Consider the following 18,437-nt stretch of genomic DNA (forward strand, 5'->3'; position numbering starts at 1 on the left):
GTTTCTTTTCCAATGTGTACAGGTAATCAACACACGGTAGAAAAAATGAGAGAGAGTTCCAGCACAACACTTGAACTTGATGATGTTTAACATTTTCTCCAAATCCAAAGGAAGAATGAGATCTCCTAAGATGTTAAGTCGTCCTTAACTTTACCGTGAACAAAGAAAATTCCTTTTCATTATAGGATTTCACTGAAAGTTCAATGAAAACCCCACTTGCCAAAAACCAATCCTACAACAGTCTTAATTAACCAGAATTTGTTTTTCTCAGGCATAAGCCTCTATAGGAAAAAGACAGAAGAGTAACAAAGCAAACCTACAGAAGGGCCAATCACTCATAACTTTTATTTCCCACTGCTCCTTTTCCCTGTCCAGCTTTGAGCAAAATCCATCCTTTCAGAAAAGGCTTCCTGTCCACATCTAGCAAGCTAAGTTCCATTTTTGTCTTAGAAGATCAAGAAAGAAAAGGATTGTCACATTGTATGATAAAAGAAGACATTGATAGATTTACAAAAGGAGAGAGTTCACTGTCTCTCAGTTGATATTTTTGGCAATAAAATGTCATACAAATAAATATAAAGAAAGAGCTTTAGTCACCTGGACATTTGTACGTGAGACACATATGTGTGTGGGCGTGTGTACAAAGGAGTATAGACTAAGAATCTCAGTCCTAAAAGGAAACTAAGTGATAATCTCCTCCAAAATTCTACCTGTTTGGGGAATTTCTACAATAATGTTTGGCTTTCCTTGAATATCTTCCTGATAACCCTCTTCCTAATGAGTCAATTCACCTAGTTATTAGACAACCCTTGTCAATATGTCTTCTGTAAATTTTAAAAGCATTCTTTCTGAAGATGTTTTCGTTCATGGAAATGAGCAATGCTAAGACTCAGGGAGGGGACTTCGACACTAAGCACTAGAGAACCTCCATTAGGGTTGATTTAGGAATGCTTGCAAGAGACTAGGTTAATTGGCTTTAATATAAACCATAAGTATAGGTGGAACCGTTCAAAGGAATCCGAGCTTATAGAACTAGGTCTTAGTCACCTAAAGTTACTACAATGCACAGAGCCTTACATAAAATGGACACAAAAAGTATCAGCTGTGGGAGACCAAAAAACCAAACAAACGAACAACAACAAAAAACCCCAAAACACAAGGACAATTAAACTACTGCAGTTTGTTTTGCTCCTAAACCTGGTTGAAATAAGATAATGTTCATTTCTTTTTTGGAGGGAGGCAACCTTAATTTTTTATATATATAATATAAAATCTTAGGATTAGAAAAATCACTGGCTAGGTGCTTTTCCTTAGTCATTGCAGCTCTTAGGAGAGCACAAGGCTACACAAAACCTTAGTCCTCACTCCTGCATTTAGATATGAATCAATTTAGTTTTTTATAGGGGTATTGTGGGCCTCCAAAGTGGTGTGACTCACTGATGGTTCTGGCGAAGGATGTTATGCCTGCCTGAATTTTCTCTAAGTGGGGCCAGGACAACATAAAAAAAAAAAATCTCCTGAGAAATTTGTATTCAAATTCCACACAATAAAAAAGAGCACTCCTGCTTCCAGAAATGCTCTTTGCATGCTTTGGTTAAGCAAAAGCTTCATTTTACTTGGGGCCATTATACTCATGGAACTGGTTGGTAGTTCATTGCTAGGCCAATATTCAACACTGGCTCTCAAAACTCACTCCAGCATTCAGACAGCTTCCCTACACCTTGCATGCAATGCGTGGGGCCAGCAGAACCATACAGAGTCCCACCTCCAATGATACCCACCTGTGCTGAATGGGATGGAGTAGACAAAACTCCCAGGAAGCTGCTCAGCAGCTCTTCGGTACCAGAGAGGGAAATGGTCTGCATTAAAAATGTTCTCCTTGTCTCCAGCTTTCAAGAAATCCCTTGAAATGGAAAGGAATAATAACATGTTAAAAAGCCACAAATAATCCAATTTAAAAATGGGCAATGTACCTGAATAGAGTTTTCCCCCATAAAAGCATACAAATGGCCAACAGATACATAAAAAAGATGCTGAACTTCACTAGGCATTAGGGAAATCCAAATCAAAACCACCTCACACCTGTTAGGATCGCTATTATCAAAAAGACAAGAGACAGCAAGTGTTGGCGAAAGTGTGGAGAAAAGGGAACCCTCGCGCACTGTTGGTGGGAATGGAAATTGGAGCAGCCATTATGGAAAACAGTATGGAGGATCCTCAAAAAATTAAAAATAAGACTGCCATCTGATTCAGCAATTCCACTGCTGGGAATATATACAAAGGAAATGAAAACACTAACTCAAAATGATATTTGCTGTTCATTGCAGCATTATTTGTAAAAGCCAAGATAGGGCAACAGTCTAAGTACCCATCGATACATGAATGGAAAAAGAAATGGTGGTATATATACAGATAATAGAATATTATCCAGCCATAAAAATGAGGAAATCCTACCATTTGCAACAACACCATGGATGGAACTTGAAAGCATTAGGTGAAATAATCCAACACAGAAAGACAAATACTACATGATCTCACTTATCTGTGGAAGCTAAACACAAAGAAACAAAAGCAAGCAAACAAACAAAACCCACAAAAAACTCCACCACAATCAGGAAAAGATCGTATTTGTGGTCACCAGGGGCAGGGAGTGGGGGCAAGGGGAATTGGAAGAAGGTGGTCAAAAGGTGCAAGCCTCTGGTGATAAGTCAGTCCTAGGGCTGTTATGTACAACACGGTGACTACAGCTAACCCTGGTGCATGACTCAGTCAAGTTGTGCAGGGAGTAAATCCTAAGAGTTCTCGTCACAAGGAGGATTTTTCTCCTTTTCTTTTATTGTACCCATATGAGATGAGAGGTGTTAAGTAAACCTATTGTGGTAATCATTTCACCATATATGTAAACCAAACTATCATACTGTATATCTGAAATTTTTACAGTGGTGTAGGTCAATCATTTCTCAATAAAACTGGAATAGAAGGGAGGAAGAGGAAAGGGGAGGAGGAGGAAAGGAGAGGAGACGAGGAAGAGGGAGAGGATGAGGATCTTGGCACCTCTCAGCAAGGAAAAGCCAGATGCCAGTGCGTCCCAACTGCCTTTGTTGGATAAAGACAGTGTAGGCTTTCAGAACCCCACCCTGCCTATCCCAGTTCTGAGACAACCTGTAGAACACTGTGCACCCCACATTACTCAAACACCCTATGAATTCCGGCAGTCAGACTCCAAGAGGGTGAAATGACTTCTTCTAGTATATCTAGTGAACTGATTATCTTAGCATCTAAAGCAAGCAAGCAAGCAAGCAGACAGAGCCTCCAGAAATCAGAAGACCAAAGATAGTCAGAAAGCTCTGTCTTGCCTTATAATTCACACATGATCACATATCCTTGGGAAGATTAACTTCTTAAGCAGATTTTTACTCTTCTTAGAAAAAGTGTAACAGAGGTAGCAGTTGACCATGTAGAGATCCTTGCTCCTTTCCTTCTTCCTCAGCTTTCCCTCCAGACAGCAGGACTGCCCGCCTCCTCTGTAAATCCCTCACTTTGCCCAGCCTCCCACCTGCTGCCCATAGCACTTTTCTCTACCCTGAAGCCTACATGCATTTTCTTCCCTATCTCTTCCTTTCAAAATCATATTCCCTTCATGGTGTGCCTCAAATCCCACCTCCCACACAAATCTGCAGACATGGGTAAGCTCCTGCCCCACCTGGGGCCCACTGCCTTGGTCTGTCACACAGCCTCCTTCTTCCTTGGCCTCATCTGCACTATGTTGTGTCCCAACCCAAGCCTCCTGAGGTCTCTGAGGAAAGAAGCTTTTGGTTCCCTCCACAGAGCCTTACATATCCCAAAGTTCCAATGAGTCTGTGCTGGCTTCATTGAACTCCAAAGGTTCATGTTTACTCTCCAGCACCCAAGTGCTTCGTCTTGGCTGACACAGTAGGACTCAGGGGAGGAAATGACTGCCTGGCTAGTCCCCAGTCTGAAGACAGCTTGCAGGAAGGGAGAGCAGTCAGGAGACAATGTGTATACAGGGGAAAAGGCCACTCACTGAACCAGAAATGGCACCACTTTCTATCCAGCAGTTTGCAATGTGAAGTTGGATTGATTGCACAGACAATGGAGAGAAATACTCAGATATTCTACCCTGTTATAGCATGGTTGAATTTATGTGCTAAGTTGCAATTAGCTGACTCTTAGAAACTACTTGAATTAGCTTCTAAATCAGGAAAGCATTCTGTGGTTTTAGGGTGTGGCCAATCAGTGATCCCTTGATCTCTTCTTAAGATGCAAAGCTCACTCCTAGAGGAAGCCCATACCATTGGAGGCTACCCTTAAAATTCTTAGCATGGAAACAGGACTCCTTTTAACTTACACTAGTATGTCCTAATTTCTCTCTAAGGGCAGAGACCTTATTTTTCTTGACATTTCCAGGGCCTGGCACTCATCAGGCACTCATCGTATGTGTAATGATCACATAATAAATCAAATCTCATATTCCGATAAGAGTTCCTCAAGTATTCAAAGCAATTTGCTATATCTTTTCTAAACAATATTTCTCAATTCTTCCAAACTCCCTCATCAGTATTATGCTACCATGTAAAGACTCTCTGCTGTCATTAAGAAGGCCAGCTGTGGAGTCATGAGCGGGACAGAGATGGTACCTAGATCTCTGGGTTTTTCAAAGTGCTGGGTGGAGGGAGTTCCAGGCGTACTATTATAGACAAGCTCCTCCTGGCACTGATAAATTCAGTGGTAATGCTCCATGATCCTAAAATCCACAGGACTCACAAATATTGAAATGTGGCCTTTGGCATTTTTTTTCTTTAGACGTGAGTTTCTTCATAAATCTGACTTGGACAGGTGTGTGAAAGGGACTCTGCTGCCTAGCCCCAGGTGAAACGGACGGCTGCCTTCCATACTGCGTCATGGCACAACCATGCATTTTCATTTGTGATAGTCCTGCTCAGTGGTTGGATGTATATAACCATGGGCAGGAAGGCAACCTTTTCATTCAGCAGTTAATGGTGCTACAGGGGCAGCAGGGGTTGAAGGGGAGGGCTCTTTCCCAGTCCTGGAAGGTGGGATAATAGCTTAAACTGATGGGGAACATCTGAGGACGACAGGTAATAGGCTTTGAACACTGCACAACTGAACACCCAGTGCCTGCTGCCAAGCCCAGACCATGCTGGCACCTGTTGCAGCAAGCAAGAACCTGTAGTGCTTGATCTCTATTGGCTTTGGTGTTACTAGAAGAGGGTCTGGTTGCCAGGATACCTTGTGGGCTCCTGACAACTACCAGGTGGTGATTCAAAAGGAAGCAGAAGGAGACAGCTGATTCTCCAGGATCTCTGAAAATGTTCTTCAGGAAGATAGGTCTTTCTGGGTGAGATGAAAGCCTACTTCTGGGGGCACCTGAGTGAGCATCTGCCTTTGGCTCAGATCGTGATCAGCAGTTGAGCATCTATCTTTGGCTCAGATCATGATCCTGGGGTCCTCGGATCAAGTCCCACAGCAGGCTCTCCACATAGAGCCTGCTTCTCTCTCTGCCTCAGTCTCTCTGTGTCTCTCATGAATAAATACATAAAATCTTTAAGAAAAGAAAGAAAGCCTACTTCTGGATACTAGGGGCTGGTGTGGTGTTGTGTGAGACAAGTCTAGGTTTTAGGTACAGCTGAATGACCTTGGGTGAGTTACTTGGGTCAGTCACTGAATCTCTGAGCCCCATTTACTCATCTACAAGATGGGAAGAATAAAGTTATTTACCACGATTCTATTAGAGTGCCATGCCACAGTATGTAAACTTAAAATGGCTCCAACAAATATATAGAATTCTTAAAGCTCAGGAGCTTCTTTCGTTCTCTGTGGTTTACATGGACTCCATAAAGCAATCATCTCTTAGACTTAGGACTCTTGGCGGGAGGTGGGATGGGGGGTGGAGCAGAACCGCAGTGCAGAGGCTGACATCGCTGCTTCTATGTATGTGTTACATCTGCTCCAAGAGGCCACGTTGGAGGCACAAGATTCACTGCTGACACTGGCAGGCGCAGAGGCAGTGAACTAGAATTGATGTGCTTCTAAAAGCAGGTGGTGGGGATAGGAGATGGAATCTCAGCATAGGAGGCTGATGCTAATACTAGTTAGTCCTGTGGTGAGGACCTCACATTCTCTAGCCCTCTCCCTGGTACTTTGGACTCTTCTTTGTGTGCCTTTTTTTTTTAAATTTTATTTATTTATTTTCAGAGAGGGAGAGAGCACAAGCAGGGGGAGCGGAAGGCAGAGGGAGAAGCAGGCAGAAGGAAAAACAGGGTCCCCACTGAACAGAGAGAGCCTGATATGGGACTTGACTCCAGGACCCTAGGATCATGACCTGAACAGAAGGCAGATGCTTAACCAACTGAGCCATCCAGGTGCCTCCCTTCTTTAAAAACACAGAAAATAAAAATAAATAAAATAAAATAAAATAAAATAAAATAAAATAAAATAAAATAAAATAAAAAACACAGAAAATCTAAAAGCTTTCTAGCCCTGGCTAAGAGAGTATCTGAATAGTTGGGTCTTAACAAATGCCATTTGGCATTTGGATGGCACAGCTAGTTAAGTGTTAACTCTTGATTTTGGCTCAGGTCATGATTTCAGTGTTGTGAGATCAAACCCCATGTCTGGCTCCATGCTCAGAGGAGAGTCTGCTTGAGATTCTCTTTCTCCCTCACCCTCTGCTCCTCCTCCTGCACTCATGCACATGTGCCTGTGCTCTCCCTCTCTCTCAAATAAATAAATAAATCTTAAAAACAAACAAATGCCATTTGCTTGGACAGGATAGTCAGGTACAAGACCCTAAGACAACAGCACTCAATTCTATTATGCCTCTACATGAGTATATATGAATATATAGAGGCACAATATGCCAAAGGTACTTCTATTTGAGTCAATGGTATGAGTTTCTTGAAGACAGAAGAATTATCTCATCCATCCAGATATCCAATGACTACTCACTCCGGGTCACAGTAGGGTCACAGGGAGCAGAGCTAACCTATACTTGCAGATATTTTTAGCTTCTCAAAGTGATTTTACATTTATAGGTCCTCACAAGAACCCAGGTTGATCATCACTGCCCTTTTTCAGAAGCAAACCGGTGGGACAAGCCAGGGGCTCACCCCAGCAGTCCTGAGTGTGACCTACAGGACAGACTAGCAAGGTACACTGTTTTGTTGTTGTAATTGTTCTTCTGCTTTGTCTGTTCCAATCTCAAGATGAACAGCCTTCCTCTTGAGCATGAGAGAGTCAGTTCCTGTGTCTCCTTCTGTTTCTCTTGGTCCAGAAAGGAGAAGGTGATGTGTATCTTGACATTTCTAGTCCTAGGAACTTGCCCTCTGGAAAAACAATTGGGCAGGGCTAAAAAGCTAATGAGGGCTTGGAAAAAAAAAAAATCAAGTCACAACTGTAACCAACTTCCTAAATGACAAATTTGAGATGCTGAGAAAGAGTCCTTGAGTGGGATTTAAAAGCCAAGTCACAGACCATCTAAAAATCTATTGAGTTGCCATTTCCCAGACTTGATTTTATAATATCCTATGGTGGGAGTCAGGGCCTCATCTAAGAGGCAAGAGCACTGCTGGATGGGGCTTGCTGGGACAGGAGCATCTCCTCCTCGGGTCTCCTGTGGGCCAACCCCTTTTGGATTGGTGGCCAGCCTGTGGCTTGATTATTCACCCTCAGGTATCCATAGGTTGGGGTGTGTGAGGTCTGAGGGTAGTGTCTGAACCCTCCCACACATACTTGGCAAACTTTCCAACTCTCAGACTAGATCTGTACCTCTTTATTTTTTTTATACATTTTTTAAAATTTTTATTTATTTATGATAGTCACAAACAGAGAGAGAGAGAGAGAGGCAGAGACACAGGCAGAGGGAGAAGCAGGCTCCATGCACCGGGAGCCTGACGTGGGATTCGATCCCGGGTCTCCATGATCGCGCCCTGGGCCAAAGACAGGCGCTAAACTGCTGCGCCACCCAAGGATCCCTGTACCTTTTACTTTAGAGAGAAAAAAAAATACCAAACTGAGAAATATAGATGGGGTTAGAAAGGACTTCCCAGGCTCACACCAGCTCTGCTCCAACACCAGGTTGAAGAGGTAAGACCCTATTGCTCTATGAAGACACAGAGGCTGAGCAGTGGTTTCCAGGGCATCTGGGTCCTGGACTTGGGGAGGCCCTGCCCGCTGTCCGTCTGGGTCTCTTTGGAAGCACAAGGACACACTGTCAAACCCAAGTACCACCAGCCTGCCCACTCCTGGGCGTGGGGCTCTCCAGGCCCTCAGGCTCAGCTCAGCGGCACCGAGGTTTATTAAAGCATACGCAAACAAATAAACAACAGACTTGAAACACTGATTCTTGGACAGGCGGGAATTCCAATGCAGAGCTGCAGAGCAGCTGAATGCCCCGGGGCCATTCGTCAGGAGTCCTCCTCCTGGCTGCTCCCCCAGCAGCCGCGCCATCGCCAGATTCTGCGATGACTCACCAGCGCGGGAGAGGACCCCAGGACAGTGGACAGAAGCCAGCGAGCGTGAAGAACAAAGGGTTGTGGAAAGGCCAGCCGGCAGGTGAACACACACGCTCGGGCCCCCATGGTAGAACAGAGGGGGAGCAGTGTCAGCAGGCCCGGGGTGGCCTGAATTCTGTTTCTACCAGTCACAGAATCAAGAAACGCAAGCCTCCCTTTGATTTTCCCATTTCGGGAGCTCCCTGGGCCCCTGCAGAGGAGCCTTCCTACTTACTGATTGGTGAGCTGCTCAGCCCCCACAAACAGATTGATCCTCGAGAGGCCAGTACGAGTGCCGAGGAAGGCAACCTCCACGCCCTTGTCAGAATTCCTGAAACACAGCAGCAGACAACAGGGGGATGCTTCCAGACAGTCAGCAGATAATGGCTTTTGCATTTTAAGACTCACTGGATGTTTTCTGAAACAGTAGTTTTGAAACCTGAAGTTTTAAAAGAAATTACAGAAACACACACACACAGCTGCACGCATGCACCACGCACAGAATGCAAACTCACTCCTTACAGAAGTTCTGTGGTCACTGTTGCAAGGAAAACTAAGAACTCCATTGTGTTCTGAGAACTCCAAAGCACCATGAGAGAATGCACACCTCCTCTGCTAAGTAAACACACCTTATCTAGGGTTCTGGGTGCAAATTCAGAAGAACAGGCTGCAATGGAAATGATTTTAAGGAGAGGAAGAAAATCCTTAGAGCTAGCCTTTTGCATTGACCTACCAAATCCTTTCTTGGTCCTGAGACTGTTAGTGGAATCTGACATTGGTAACAACAGCAACTGAGCCACTAAGTCAAGTCTGTAGTGCCCGACAGATGAGAAATGTCTAGGACCTGAATTCTATACCATTTGAAGTCATCATCTTATAACTTTTACCAGAGCATAGGTCTTCTTCTTACCACCAACCCCAAAGAGATGAGTAAAAAAAAAGGCGGGGGGGAGGTTTCTTCAAATGACCCCTTTAAGATAGCATGCACAGGACCCCCTGAGAGTGGCCTTAGCAAAGAAAATTTATTTTAAAATTCACTACAGGTGTTTTTTTTTTTTTTTTCAACTTTCAAGGCAAAGTTTGTATGTTTGAGCACATTTGGGATATTCACAATGTCTCCCTCTTCACAAAAAAAGCAACGGGTCTTTTGCCACAAATACATAATTTCATCCTACAATAAAAGTATGAAGAGAAATAGTGGTTCTTAAATTTGCTTCCCTGCTTTAAATGCTAGTAGTCACTTGATTCGAAGCACTATCCATGTCATCTTCAATATAAGATAATTTGGTTACTTGATCTTTGATGGTAGTCAAAGTGGCCGATACTACCTCTAAGTATTTAAGGGGTGAATAAAAACCAACCCTATGCATTTGTTTCTGCTTGCAGCCTACCCAAATTGGAAAGCCAGGCTGCCCAATCAGTTACAGATGTGGACTACAAAGCAAGCTACCATTTTGGAAATCTTTAGCATGTGTTAGGAGTGAATCAGCAATCTTTGCACTGGATTTTGAGTTTCATAAGAGCTTAAAAGAAACATTTCCACATCCACCAGAGAATGCAATTGCAGCAAAGGCTTTGACTCTTCCCGAACCTTCCCAGGGAATAAGAACCATGTAGGTAAGCAGTCCAAGGACACCCTTAAGTATAATGAGAATGGTGATGTCTCTTTGGGGCTCCAGACTCCTGGATAAAATTGCCTACCACATATTTCCACTTGGGACTTGAGCTTAAAGTGTCCAGAAGAGAACTTAGTCCCAAACCTGGTCTTCTTTGACATGCTTAGTCCCAAACCTGGTCTTCTTTCATTGTCTCTGGTCCTAGGAAATGGTACCACTATCTACACAGGTATTTATGTTGAAAACCTGAGCATGATCCTTGACAGCTCAGCCTTTCTCCTCTTACCCAGCAGACCCACCATCAAATCTGAGGGTGGGAGTAGGAAGGTCTCACTTCTGGAGCATGCCGCAAGTGAATCTTTTCTCTCTGTGCCACTGCCTTGGTCAAAGTGGCAATTCCCTCAGAATGCTGTAGGAGTATTTATTATTATTCTTACGCCATTCAACTGTATTCTTCACATAGCAGTAGAGGGATAGTCTTTAAAAATGCAAATATGATCATGTCCTTCTTAAAATCTTAAAAAGTCCCTCTTAAAATCATTCAGTGACTTTCTAATACTTGTAGTATAGAATCTAAAATCCTCACCTGACTCCCAAGGGTCCTGAGTCACCTGGGCCCTCTGTAGTCTCATCTCCCAACATCTTCCAGCCTACCTTCTATATTTCAGTTCTGTTGGCCTTCTTTAAATTCCTCGAATGTGTCAAGTACTATTGTACCTCAGGACCTTTGCACATGCTGTTTCATTTTCCTGAAAATGCTCTTTAACCATTGAATTCTTGAGTTTCTACCCAGAAAAAAACTTGTATCTTCCATCTCCACTCCAGGTGTTGTCAAATTTTACATGTACTTACACTCCTTTTAAAGTAGTTATCACAATTCTTACACACTCATCACAATCTGGCACACTACACATTGCAGATGCCATGATGGCAAGGACTCTGATTGATTGAGGTAGCTCCATTTCACCAAAACCTAGTCCAGTGCCTGGCACATAACAGATATACAATCAGTATCTGATGAGAAAATGAATGAATGAAAATAAGAACAGATTGAAAGATAGAAGAGAATATACAAAAGGGAAGGTAAAGGAAAGAAAGGAGCTAATAAAGAACAGAAAAGGAGACAGAACTAAATGTATGATGGGAAGGTATAGGAGAAAGACACATTTTGCCTCCTATTTTTAATCTTTAATAACCTACTTTAGTTAGTAAAATAAGAATATTAATAAGCTGCTGAAGACTTTGACAACTCCTATTGCCCAGCCCCGCCTTCCCTGCATCCTCTGCTTCAGAAATAAGCCACAGGGTTAGATCCTGACACCCTCATGAAACAGAGCACTCACTTCCCCATCCTTCTTACAAGCCGGCCTGGCCCAGATCCCAAGTCCCCTTCAGACTGTGAAGCAGTAGGAGCCACGGCGGGGCAAGAAGCTAAGTGCTCCTTCCACCTCCCGCTTCCTCAGAAGCGCCCCCCACCTCGGCACACCAAATTTCATGTAACGCTAAAACTCAAATTATATGTCAAACCCAGGAGCTTGCCACCCAAGCCCGAGCCGCTAATCTGCTCGAGCTCTTGTGGTTTGGAGCTTTGGGGAAAATTAAAGCACTTTAACACCAAGCTCCTAAAACAGTTTAGTTCTTTAAACCATAACCATATTTCGGACGGCTTGTGGGGAAATGACCATGAAAGGGGGACACGTGCAACCACTTACTCAGATTTGTTGAGGGCAAGACTGGTCCAATAGGCTTCAATGGGAGCGCTCACCACGGCATCAAAGAGGACTTCTTGTATCAATTCTTTGTCACCTATTAGGAGGGACACCCTTGAGAAGATGGCTGTGGCTGGGGTCCCCACAGGGGGTACAAGAGGTGCTCGCCTTGCTCACTTTGTAGTAACTGCAAGCTATTTTCTCTCACAGTATATCACTTTATGCCTTCACCTCCCACCAGCTGAAAATATGGAACAGTTCTGACAGTGGATACACCAGCCACACAGGGACCCCCAAAGCGTTCCAATGACCTGATAGCAAACGGAGAGTCTTGGGTGTGTCCCTCTTCAGTTTTCTGCTTTCTTTGTCCATCTAGTGGTTTGTGCCACAGACCAGCATGCCTTAGGAAGTTTGCTCTGTTCATCCCCATTTCTCTCCTCTATCAAAATCTGCAATTTTTCAGGGCTCTGCTCCCCATGATTTGTAAGAAGAGGAAGGAATGTGATAGCTAAACACTCCCGGGACTCTTATTTTGTGATTTCTTCCATTTAAAAGGTTTTTTTTTTTTTTCCAGATTAAAGCAAGAAATCTATCTGCCCCTATCCAAAGGGAGTCTTGCTGGCACTCTATACAAGAGGCTAAGGAGTCAGTGGGATGAGTCCAGCAGAAGCATCCCAGAGCCCTCCAATTGGTCTACAGAGGGGCCAACTAATTATCACCGACAGTCAGCCAGTCCTCCCCTTGGCTGGGGGCCAACGAGACGGTGGCACTATGCTGTAAAAGCAAACACTGGAAACGACTCATCGCCGGAAAGACAATAGATACACTGAGATATAGTTACGTGGTGGGATACTGTCCAGTGAAATTCAAATAAATGCACTAGCGCTAAATGATCAACACAAGTAAATCTCAAAATGTGATGAGTGAAACACAAGTTGCAGAACAACACATATATTATACCATAAATGATATACAGTATAGCACATATAAATGTTAATACACAAAATAATGAAAATAATGGCACATACTGTTTACAGTACTCTAGTAATAGTATAGATGAATGGAAGGTGATGAACCAGTTTAGAAGGGAGGGTGATTCTCTCTGGGAGAGAAATGGGACTGTACAGGGTGAGTCAGGGGCTTCAATATTATCTGTAATGTTTCATTCCTTAAAAAGCACCAGAAGGAAATATGGTAAAATATTAAGATTATATAAAGCTGGATAATAAATGTAAATTTTTATATCATCTCTATATCTTTGTTGTTTAAATATGCCATTCAGATAGTTAAAGGAAATGAAAAATTAGGCTTATGTGATGCCCATCTGATCTTTTCTCTATTAGAGCAGGTACCAAAAAGTATGTCCATTCCATGGAGAGGTGGCTTAGAAAGTTAGATAAACCTCCTTCCATCTCTCACAGGGCTGCTGGGGTTATCCTACGAGAGAATCCATGTAAAGGATGGTTCACATCGCTGACTAAGTGGTACCCGTTGGGGGTAGGGACAGGTGCTGTGTTCATTGTTGGTGAATCTCTCCTTGCCCAAACTAGCTATCGGAACTCATATGCCAGTCCAGGGACTGCTCTTGCACTTGGTGAGCATCAGGCCTGCTGCTCTCTCCCTGCCCCCTCTGCACTAGCCACTGGCCATTTCTGACTCTGTGAGCTTCCTCAGAGGACCCTTGGTAGGAGCGGTAGCATGTATGCCCCATGAGGCAACATGTCACGATGATGATCCCATTCCAGAGAGAACCAGACCTAGAGTATGGCCTGAGATGAGACAAGTCCTATTGCCTGCCCTTGTTTCTTGTTTATAAAATAAAGGAGCACATAGATATTCACAGTCCCTTCCCAGTGGTACTGTTTTCATACTACTCAGGTGCTTGACTTAAGTGGTCTGGTAAGAGGAAAAATCCAATGCAAAGGATTAGACTGGGACTGGGGATTCTGTGTGACTTAAAGAAGCCCACATTCTGCCTCTTGCTCCCATAAGAAGCAGCCACTTGGCTGGATTTGATGGGACCGATGATCTCCGTGGAAGCAAAGCTTCCCCTGAAAGCTGCGAGGAAGTAGGGTTTTAAGTTAACTCCCACCACGGCCACATGCACACACTGTATGTGTTGAAAGCACACTCACATTGGAGCAGAGGTTCTTTGCCTTTGAGGTAGAGCTTGATAGCTTCTAGCTGAGACAGGTGACGGTGCTCGGGGTGTAGGTCGGTGTTGCAGTAGGACCTAAGAATGTGACAGGGGCCAAAGCAAGAACATGTGAGTATCTGTGGCACCACCTTCCTTTGCCTTTGAACCAGGAGAGGTAGGAAGGGAGTATAGAGGACTTGAAATCAAAGATGGCAACAAATACCCATGCTGATGACGGATGGTTTAATTCTTACCATTCATCTGCCAAGGACACGTCAGGGTGCTCTAAGTCATGTAGGCCTGGGGGTCAAGGAGAAGGGGTTAATGTGTAAGGACCACCTGCATGGGGCACTGGCACCCCTCATCTTCTCATGTGCTTCTAATGTTTGAGGGCAAGACTGCTGAGTGGTGATGGATAGGCATCAACCCCAAAGATATCTGCTTCTGAAAAGGGGACTCTGAACAAAGGAAGTGATGCAGAACTCCCTCCTCACTTGCATCTCCCTCAGCCACCACTGGCACCTTCCTAGGCTGACTATCCTAGGAAAGCCTGAAGTCCGTGAAGACAAACAGCACAGCAGTGAGTCCTGGAGACAAGCTTGGCATTGTGGTAGAAACATGGACAATGGAGCCCCATACAGACAGTGCACAGAGCTGGGCTGGGGCACATCACTCAGGTGTGATGTCAGCAGGTTACTTTGCTCTTCCAAATGTCAGTTTCTTCATGTGCAAAACAGGAAATAACTGATAGCTGGTTGTGAGAGTAAATATAGGTTGAACGATATGAAACGGCAATACTCGACTGGTTTTGACCAGCAAAAATTGCTAGTCGTTATGAGATCCTAAGTAAAAAATGAGCCATCAGTCCATAAAAGTAGCTGGAACAACTGAGGTTTGCAAGGAGCTGGGGAGTTTTTAACAGAACGCTCTAGATCACTCTAACTCTGTGAAATCACTGTCTTTCATTTTATCTTCATGTGAGTTCATTTTGAAGGCTCATCAGCAGACACACACTTCTGAGTGATGACCTCAGGAACTTGAATGATGCTTATAGCCTCCTTGAGTGTATCAGAGTTTTCCAAATGGCTAAGAGTATCTTATGGCTCTCAAGATTCCAGTTTCCCCTTCAAATACAAATGTATAATATAAATAGCAAAATACTAGACCTGATACTGCACACTCCTGCTTGATTTTATAGGCAGTAGGGAATACATTAGATAGAAAATCATCATATAGGACCCAAGTGTCATTTCCTCATTCCAACACCCACTGGTTGAATGATTTTGGAGGTATCATTGCAACTCCTTGAATTCTATTAGTCAGAAGAGGTGAATGATAGAGCCGAACTCATGGGCCCCATGAGAGGGTTAAATGGGACAGTGATCATCTATGCAGCCATCTGTCCATGCCTCCATCTGACCTTTCTTCTCTTTCTCTCTTGCCTGCTCCCTTCCTTTCTTCAACTACATGCCAGATACTATTCTAGGCCCTGAGAATATAGCCATGAACAAAACAAAATCACTGCCCTTGTGGTATTTGTTTTCCTGTGGTAGAAAAGAGGTAAGCAAATAAAACTAAAACACATAGCATATCAGTTAGTGACGAGGGTTATGAAGGAAAACAGACTTGAATAAGAATAAGGAGTGCTAAGAGATGGGAAATAAAGGATAAAGAGTTTCAACTTTAAGTAGGGTAGTCAGAGAAGGCTTCATTGAGAAAGTGACTTTTAAGCAAAGACCTGAAGGAAGTAAGAGACAGAACCATGTAGATAACTGGGAGAGAGTGCTCTGGCAGAAGGAATAACCAGTGCAAAGGCCCTGAGGTGGGGTCTCCCCTTCCTGGAATACTGGGTTAATGCTGTCAATGCTATCAATTTCTCTAGTGTCTGTTATCATCCATAAAGCCCTCTCTGGCTCTGTTTCAGAGGCTCTGTAGATGAATCCCTGGAGGGGAGGTCTTTCTGATTGTTTCCTCTCTGAGTTCTCAGGGCACCAAGGAAATTGAATTGTTTTCTAAGTTGCTCACCTCTGATTTTGGTCCTGCTGATACAACCCCATCTACTAGATGACTGATAATGCAGACAATAATGACATAAGCTCTAATTTAATGAACAACTACTGTGTTCTCTCTATATGTATTTTTATATTTATATATACATATATGTAATGTGTGTATATATATATATACACAAAGTGTCAAGGAGATTCAGAAAAGCAACAATTTCATCAAGTAGAACTATAGCCCATACCTTCAGCCTTAGTAGCAACTCTTTACATTTTAAGTAATGTCTACCTCTTGACCATCTGTGCAATATATGACAATGGCAAAACATGTTGAAGATTCCCACATTCTGTGGAGCAGAATTCCTTATGGAAGGCCCTACAGAAGTGTGGTTGCCATCCCCAAGAAAGCCTGCCTTCTCCAAGAACAGAGCAGAACAATGATTGTGCCTGGTGCTTATGATGATAAGACCCTCTACTAGTTAGTCCAAGGGGAAGCAGCCTTCTTGGGCTTGGCAGCTACTCAAAGCTGGAAGGACTGTAAGCCCTCTTACTGACAGAGGACCAACAGACATAAGATTGGACCTCTTTTGTATGGATAACTAGATACTCTTCGCCTTGTAGGGATTCACACTAATTTCTTGGATGGTGATTACGGTTAGTTCTGAGATTCTCTCTATGACCTCTCAGCCTAACAGCTGTGGAACACACAGGGGAAAGATAGTAACTGAACAAATGACCCCAAAGACAATGCAAAAACAACTGTGTGTGTGTGTGTGAGAGAGAGAGAGAGAGAGAGAGAAAGAGAGAGAGAGAGAGACCTTTGTATTGAGGACTGGCTAACAGAATGGACACATGAAAGGCAAATAAGCCATTAATAATCTCTCCTTTCTCTTATGCTAACAATGAGTTATTTCCTCAGCTTGACCTCAGATAGCTCAGACATGAATTTTCTGGCTTCATGGACATAATTATCTGCAGAGAGACACATGGCTCATACAACCAGAAAATTCTAGAAGTTAAAAAAAATAATTTTTGAGAACACATCCTGTTGAATATCTTGCCCAAGTCACCAAGCTCCCTGCTCCCTCTTTCCTGTCTCTAGGAAGAGAGACCACACAACTGATTAGCTCTGCAGTGGGCACCATGAAACCTTCCAATCTCCTTCCTACCCCTTAAGATCTTACAGTTTTTTGGGAGACAAAAACTAAAACCTATAAGACAATGCACACAAGCTGGCAGTACACCAGGAAGCTGGCTATGGAACTTGGCATCTCAGGGACCACCGATCTCTTCGTCTCCACTACATCACCGGAGTGAGCCCCAAGGTGGTCCAGCTTCTGGAAGTTCACGACATGCACTTGTAACCAGCTCTGTCTAATTGAAACTGGCTTGTGACTGATCTTCCAGCTCTTGGCCATATTGTCTGGGAACACTCAGGAAGAACACTGGTCTGGTTCTGCTCCTTCTTGTTGGAGATGCAAACTCTAACACCTAGGTTGGGTGAGGGACTTACTCAGGACCACTCAGGGAGGGGAGACTTTCAGAAATCAGCCTCACCCCTCCCTGTGACTCCGTGATACTGGGGAAGGCAACTTCTCTACAGTACTGAGTTACTGGGTTGTTGTAAAGGATGGCACAGGTGTGACAGTGTTTTTCAAGTTTAAAGGGTTGTAACAACCACTACCATTTGCCACGAGTTGGAAGTGCACCTAAGCTTTATGGAGACAAGAGGGTCTGGGAATCTCAAAGTGTTCCTTATTCCTTTTGACCTATGTGTATCACTTAAATGATTGTATTTCCCCTTGGACTTGCAATGCCTTGAAGCCCAGATGAAATCTGTAGCCCTACTGTAGGAGACTAAGACTGGCATACCTGTGTTTTCATTTTATTCCCCCGGGGCTTGAATTTTTACATGACTTTGTATTTTTCTTGTTATTGATTTTTACGTATGGGAAGAATATAGTTGGTGGATGATCCTATGAGTTGGCTCAACAGTTTTGTGGATTTAAGCAGGATATAAATAAATGAAATCATAAGGAAGGCCACCACCAGTTGGAGTTCCCACCATTTAGAAGGCAAGCTCCTATCAAGTGGACAATTAGTTGAGTGAAATGGCTGGGGACTGGACAGAGGGCTGAACAGAAGAGCAAGTTCTTTCATTAATCCAATGACTGGCTCTGGGGCCTTTCCCCACACTAAAGGATAAGATGGGTCAAGACAGCATCTTACCTTCTTCAATGGTTACATTCCCTCGGAAGAAATATTTCCCATGACCTCTGGAGAGCGCCACACCTAAGCTGTGCAGAGAAACAAAACAGACCTTGAAACCCATGGCATCGACTGGAACAGACTTGTGGGTTAACTTTTTATTTTCCACGTTCTCATTTCCATTTCATGTTCTGTAAACAACTTTTCCAACAGTTTACTTTCAAAACCCC

General features: G+C 43.6%; 1 protein-coding gene across 2 annotated transcripts in view; it reads right to left on the minus strand.

Moving 5' to 3' along the window:
• Positions 1–18,437, minus strand: part of CACNA2D3 (calcium voltage-gated channel auxiliary subunit alpha2delta 3) — an 833,608-nt gene that overhangs the window by 153,459 nt on the left and 661,712 nt on the right. For both annotated transcript variants that reach the window (XM_072720752.1, XM_072720750.1), the window contains 6 exons: positions 18,229–18,296; positions 14,251–14,296; positions 13,995–14,092; positions 11,863–11,956; positions 8,770–8,865; positions 1,782–1,903 (listed from right to left, as the gene is read on the minus strand). In XM_072720752.1, coding sequence (XP_072576853.1) covers positions 1,782–1,903; positions 8,770–8,865; positions 11,863–11,956; positions 13,995–14,092; positions 14,251–14,296; positions 18,229–18,296 — 524 coding nt within the window. The remainder of the gene's footprint in view (positions 1–1,781; positions 1,904–8,769; positions 8,866–11,862; positions 11,957–13,994; positions 14,093–14,250; positions 14,297–18,228; positions 18,297–18,437) is intronic.

Source organism: Vulpes vulpes, chromosome 9 (genome assembly GCF_048418805.1).
Source record: "Vulpes vulpes isolate BD-2025 chromosome 9, VulVul3, whole genome shotgun sequence".
Taxonomy (NCBI): Eukaryota; Metazoa; Chordata; class Mammalia; order Carnivora; family Canidae; genus Vulpes; species Vulpes vulpes.